At 46.4% G+C, this 7085-nt stretch overlaps 1 protein-coding gene across 1 annotated transcript; it reads left to right on the top strand.

Moving 5' to 3' along the window:
- Window positions 1-292: 292 nt before the first annotated feature.
- On the top strand, window positions 293-2670 carry LOC121833131. Its single transcript, XM_042286236.1, has 2 exons — window positions 293-971; window positions 1718-2670. Exons 1-2 carry the CDS (start codon window positions 293-295, stop codon window positions 2668-2670), a joined length of 1632 nt encoding a protein of 543 aa, XP_042142170.1.
- Window positions 2671-7085: the final 4415 nt, after the last annotated feature.

Genomic DNA, 7085 nt, shown 5'->3' with positions numbered 1-7085 from the left:
ACCAAATACAAATCAGTTCATTATTGCCATTTATTTTGCGACCGCCACTTTTTAAGTATGCATCTTGTCCAGTGACTTGCTGTTGTAGTGATGACATTAAGAATTAAAAGGACAATACCACGATTTCTCTATTTATGATTTGCGATTAAGCAGATTGGGCAGGAAAACCTTTATGCGACAATACATTTTCTCATTTCAGATATGTTTTACGTGTATTAGATGCAAACAATGCACCTGTTGGAAAAGTAATTAAAGCAATTATTGATCATTCTAACACCACTAGTTCTGCTAAATGCATGAAAACGGTACCCTCATGCATCGTTTGTTACCTTCCATTTCAGAAGGCCGCGTGTACCCCCACCCATACGACGTTACCAGCTGGTCCGAGGACATACGTCTTTGGCCTTCTATCAGGATCCCAGATATTTTTTACTACCTGGTACACACAAAAGCCTGCGACCTGCAAGATGTGAAAGCCTACCGGAGTCTGGAGTCTTTCAACTACTTGCAAAGTGGCTGGGTTGGAAACCTCTCTGTCCACCAGATTGACGAAGAATTCTCCTTCGTGAGAGGACAGATCACGCCTTCGCAGAGCGTGAACCAGGCCTTCCACACTGCTTGGGTCTGTGCCAAAGACTGTGGAGAGATTGTGACAGGTGGCTGTACCTGCATGGCAGGCCAAGCGAGAGTATGTGGCCATGTTGGAGCAATTCTATGGAAAGTGGACTTCGCTGTGACAAAGGGACTGACAGGCTTGGCTTGCACAGATGTTGCAGCGAAATGGAATCGGGGGACAAAGCACAACGTGGAGCCAGCTAGGCTCGCAGACATCACATTCCATCTGCAGAAGAGGACTGTGGACCCAGCACCAAACAAGTTGCGGCTTCAACCACTTCTGATGGCCATGGATGAAGCACAGATAAGAGACCTCCACAGGAACTCGTCATTCAAAGACCTCTTCAACATACCAGGTGAACCTGGTTGTTTTAATGATTAGTTATAATTATGCTTACGAATTAAAACCTAGGGTCATGAAAACCACAGGGAAGGACTACACTGGTAAACAGTTTACAACGACCAACTGGAATATTCAGTAAACGAAACAAATTAGGGGTTGCATGCCATCAGTAACCGATTTCTTAGGAAGAGATTAGTAAACAACGTCCATCTTGGTAAAATTAGAGCAAAGGCAAGGGAGGAAGAACGTAGAGACCTTTGGAATTGTTTATTTATGCGTTATGATTCCATTATGTTTCTATACTTTGTTGGACATAAAAAAATACACAGTAAAGGTGTCCCTGCTGTACTAGAGGAGCTTGTACAAAAAAAGAAAGTGACATTCAATGTTGTGAGAACGTGCTCATACCCTTTGCCATGTACCTTTCTCGAGGGAAAAAAAAAAGGAAACTCAAAAGTTATACAATATGTAGCACCGAAACACAAAAAGCAGAAAATCCACCAGGATTATTTAAAAAAAAAAAAAAAAGGATTGGGCAAATATAAAAAATACAAAGGAGGTGATGATGGTGCATCAATAGCTCGTTCAGTTTTAAATTTAAGTCTCTGCACACAAACTTGACTTTATGCTTGACACTCAGTTAATGACATACATATCTAGCACTGTTCTTTAAAATATCCTGTGAAAACAGTTTCGCAAATTGAAATGGCATTTCATCTAGCGAGCGACAGCTTGTTTCGTAACCCTTTTGAACCACAGGTACAGAGGCTGCTCTATTTCATGCAGGAACGCTGCTGCACAAGACATTCAACGCTCCGCGACGCGAAGAAGCTCCAGTTGCAGCTGGTGATGCTGCTGTGCCCTGCCATGGTAGCCACCTTGCCACGGACGACCTGCCTGTAACCTGTACACCTTGCAGAGAGTTCTACTCAAACTATGTTGCCATCAGTCCAGCAGCTGCGGCAGCCCTGGAAGAATCCACAAGGAGCCAGCAGACACCGATGTGGTTCTTGGCACGGCGGCTGCGATTAACCGCATCAAACGCAAACAAAGTTCCCAAAACAGAAAAAACTTCCTGCGAGAATGCAGTGAAAACTATGCTGTGCCCAACATTCACAGGGAACGCTGCAACCAGGCATGGACAAATACATGAGCCAGTGGCACGGGCCCAGTTTACTCGGTATCATGGAGCGAATGTATCGCAGTGCGGCATGTTTGTGTGCAAGGAGCTGCCATGGCTCTCGGCAACACCGGACGGTGTGATTGGAGAGGCCCTGTTGGAAATCAAGTGTCCAAATACAGATAACTGTAAGGAGATGATGAAGAGTGCGAAGAGCAAGTACGATGTACGAGAGAGATCACAGAAGCCCTCCCAGACCTCGCTTGACGACGACGAGTACTTCTTTGCCAACAACCAGTACTTCAAGACGGACAACAAGAAGTACTACCTCGCAGAGAAGGGGCCCAAAGGCTACTATTGTCAAGTGCAATTTCAAATGTTTTGCACCGGTCAGCGACTTTGTTTTTTTTATTTGTGGACCCTTCACGCCCAGATTCTTTTGGGGATAGCATTCAATGAGGAGTGTGTCTACAAAATGATGCTAAGGCTTAGGAACTTTTACTTTCGTGAGCTCCTGCCAAGGATTGAGGAACTCCACCGCCGGGAAGAGCTGGAAATTTCCGACGTATACAAGGAGCTATGTGGTCGTTAGTCATTGAGTACGACTGGAACCCCGCTGCACGGGACAAATCCCAAGAATAAACGACGAGACTTCTATCACTCTCTAATCCAGTTGTCTACCGATGAATGGGGAATGTAAGCTAAGAGATAACTGTGGGATGAGACACTGTCCACATTGTGGACACGACATGAGCAATCAAAACCAATGTAGAGAATTTCACAGCCCCAACAGGTTTATGTAAAAGCTTGGCAGCAGCATGTAACTCAAACAGAACAAAGCAGAGGAAAGACACCAGGTTGAATAAGGACCTTAAACATTGAACGGAGACAAGATTCAAGCATAAAGTAAAAAAACATGTTAACTAACTACACACATCCCAAGACAACAGGTGTGCTTAAATTCCATTCACAGTTTCCCTCACTGTTCTGTCGCAATGCATGCAAAATTGAGCTCCGAGGCAAGGTGCTGCAGTTCTGCCTCGGACCCTTCAATGCCGGGCGAGGTATCCGCAGACCAATACGGACAATACAGCGTGTAACCAATATTTTGATTGTGTGCGAGGGTACCCCTAGCTGGTTTAAATTAATCCATAATCCTTTGCTGAGGCTTGCTCGATGCCATTCATTGGTTTTGTATGTAAACCCTCAAATTAACACTGACAGGTTCAATTACACTGATTCAACTATATTTAAGCATCACCTGAATGCAATATTATTTAAGAGAATATCCGCTTCGAGTTGGGTTGTATAAAAACATCGGAAGCAGTCACAACGTAAACTTTAAAGAAGCTTCCAAATATCTCTTCTATTAGCAAAGACAATAGACCCTATTAGCAAAGACAATAGACCGATCTCACCAAGTGTTCGACGCATGTGTCACGCTGCCATAACTTTAGTTCACAGGAGGCAAACGGAATTGCACGAAAGGGCTTGTGCCGTCTCGTGCTTAACACGCGCAGAGCTCCAACAAGGTTGTTGCACATGCAGAAATACTAAAGTTCCCTCGATGCATTGTGGCAGTGGTGGCGTAGTCAAACTGGCTGGTGGGATCGGTCTATTGCAATAAGAAAAAAAAGCTCATTCTCAGTCTTCTGGTGTACTGCAGTGCATCACGGCAGTACATCAGAGTCGTTTGTCTCATTGTCCCTAATCAGAGGCGGCTTCAAGTTGCACAGTCCTGCAATCACAAAGATCATGAGACTGATTGTCTTCTTAGATCTGATAGGCAAAGACTGTTTAAAAATTCTATAAGTCTTCATCCTGTTGATGGCCCGCTCCACATGGATCCGGACAGCTGCGATCCGTCTTGTCATTGTTACATCCCGCTCACTGAGTTGTGCTTTACCTGGAAAAAAAATAAAAACCTGAGTAAGACGCGAGACATGTCGATATCGAACCCAGTACCTTTTGTGAAAGCAGGCACGTTGAGCTTTATGCCCTGGACCTCCAGCTCGGGCTCCAGCGTAAAGCCACGGTCAGCCATGACCTCGTCGCCCCGAACAAGGTAGTCATTGATGCCGCATTCGCGCATGATGAGTTTATCAGAGGCACGCCTCCGTAAGCATCGGAGACGTGCATGATGTACCCATTCGGAGCAATGGCCACAAGAAACTTCACAGTATTGTGTGCCTTGTAGCTGCTGTAGGTCTGCGCCCGAGGCATGAGCTTCCTGGGCCGCTGCAAAATGCACCTCAGTACAATCAATGATGCAGGTAGTTCTGCCATGGCTGTTTTCGATGAATGACTGTGGCATGCTGCTACGGATAGTACTCCTTGGCAGCCAAAGTACAATCGACTCCATGACTGTCTTCAGTCGTCCCAGCATCGCCTTTACGACGTTGCCGAAACTTGACACAGAAATAAGAAAGATCCTTGAAAGGTGGCCGTACAAAAGTCCGAGGCGAAGCCTCATAAGGCAAAGCAGCAGCTGACCTTTTATCGAAAGCTGGCCAACTTTCGCACCCAAAGCAGTGACGGCACCTACCAAGCTCTCAAAAACTGCTCCTGACACGCCGGTGTAGAAAATGATGTCACTTTCGGAAAGTCCATTTGTCATGGAGTGCCGAGGGAAGCCGGCTGGAGGTACTGGTCGACTGTACGAATGTTCCTCCTGGAAGCGCTCCCACTGAGTGCCTTGATCTTTTCGTGTGATCTAAAGTGTGACCAAAAGTACCAGAAGACATTATCAGTAGGCTTTTTAAGTCTAATCAGTCAAACCGCATTAAAACAATACTGAACCCTTTAATGCCGAAATTAATTTTCAGTCGGGTTAATTATCTTTTCCAGGAAACATGCTTAAGGTACCCCCCCCCCCCCCCCCTCCAAGTATACTAGATGCATCAAAGATTGTGACAGGGTCTCTTTTGTAAAAACAAAATGGTATGTCACGAATTCGCAATACTAACAGAACTCGACTGGTAGAATGATGTCTAAGGGTTAACTGAAAAGACTGATAAAGCTTCACTGCTAAAAGAAAATGCACAAGCTGGACTATTATGTTCAACATGCTCTAGTCGGGATTAAGAGGAATTGCTTTTGGCTGACAGCTTACTGCATCAGATGACCCAGTATGAATAGATTTAAAACTAAGCACACAAAGTTTCCTCACCTGCATTGCAGAGGGTCTGTAAGGTTGGTCGCAGCCACTGGTCGATGAATCAGCCAGCTGTAAAACACGAGTTGTGCATCCTTGTCTGCTCCCATCTCGACTGTATGCAATGATCAATAGTCGTACAAGCAAACACGAAATCTTTCTTTACCTGTGTCGCACCTGACAAGGCAGCTTGGTCGCACGTCGAAGTGTCATTCCACTAAAAGATACACATAATCATTAACACGATACCTCTTGCCAACGCTGCGCATGGCTGGCAGCCTCAAAATTAGCTTACCACATCTGTGGCCAGGGCAGGGAGGCTGCCAGTCTCTGTCGCACCTGAGGGCTGCAGAAAAACATGTTGTGGCATCTTCTGCTACGCTTTCGACTGCATGCAGTGATCAATAGTCATGAAAGTAAACACTAAATCTTCCTTTACCTGTGTCGCGCCTGCTGTGGCAGCGTGGCTGCACGTTGAAGTGTCCCCAGACTAAAAATGCACATCGTAATCATAAACACGACACCTCTTGCCATTGCTGCGCATGGCTGGCAACCTCAAAATGAGCTTACCACATCTGTGGCCAGGGCAGGGAGACTGCCAGTCTCTGTCAGACCTGGGGGCTGGAGAAAAACAGGTCGTGGCATTTTCTGCCACGCTCTCGACTGCATGCAGCGATCAATAGTCTTGAAAGTAAACACGAAATCTTTCTTCACCTGTGTCGCGCCTGCCGTGGCAGCTTGGCCGCACGTCGAAGTGTCCTCAGACTAAAAACAATACACATTGTAATCATTAACAAGGTACCTCTTGCCATTGCTGCACATGGCTGGCAATCTCAAAATGAGCTTACGAGATCTGTGGCCAGGGCAGGGAGGCTGCAAGTCTCTGTCAGATCCGGGGGCTGGAGAAAAACAGGTTATGGCATTTTCTGCTACGCTCTCGACTGCATGCAGTTATAAATACAGTAAAACCTCGTTAATTCAACCCCCACAAATTTGGAAATTCGGTTAATTTGAACTGCCAATCCGGTCCCGTCAAACGTATGTACAGTAAAACCTCGTTAATTCGAATCTCATGGGACCGGCAAAAATGTCCGAATTATCCGAAAGTTGAAATGTCGAAAGAACAAAGAAAACAGCGCGAAAATGTTTCCCTGTGACATACCTTTATTTTGAGAAGAAATCTGTTATTACCGCCTGCTTTCTGGACGATACTTGGGCGGAGACGGCAACTTTCCTTAGCGCGCTCGAGTGCTCCACCCCACTTGCACTGTCGGAGCTATGCATCCCGTGCGCGGACAATATAGCACAGCAAGGCCTCTTCTAGTTTCGGGTGCACCACCTTCCAAGGCCGCGTTCTTTTCGCGTTGAACTTCTTGCTCTCGATATTGGCCTCAATTTTCACAAATGTGGCCAAACTGCTTCTCTTGACGTCGTAACTTTCCATCACTTGTTGTCGAGAGACGCTGTCCCTTAAGGCCCTCAGTGTTTCCACTTTCGTCGCTAAATTCTTAGCCTAGTACAGCGGCAACGGAAAACGAGTAGCACAACTGACCGATGATCGGAGCGGCTAAATCGCGACACCCAGCGCTATTTTTCCCGTCGCGCCGATAGCGAGAGTGCCACTCACGTGGCATATTTCAACGCAGGGGTGGCCGGCGAAAAATTGAGGGATAAGATAGCTGTTAAAATGGCAGGCTTTAGGACCCCCGCGTTGAGGCATAAAACGTGACTGTCACTCTCGCTATCGGCACGCTCGGGAACAATAGCCCCGCGTGTCGGGATTTTGCCATTCCGGTCGTCGGTCACTTGTGCTACCGTTTTTTCGTTGCAGCTATGCTTCTGCCGCTTCCATG

Source organism: Ixodes scapularis, unplaced genomic scaffold, assembly GCF_016920785.2.
Source record: "Ixodes scapularis isolate PalLabHiFi unplaced genomic scaffold, ASM1692078v2 PGA_scaffold7__128_contigs__length_106722199, whole genome shotgun sequence".
Lineage (NCBI taxonomy): Eukaryota > Metazoa > Arthropoda > Arachnida > Ixodida > Ixodidae > Ixodes > Ixodes scapularis.
This window is presented reverse-complemented; position numbering and strand designations above follow the sequence as displayed.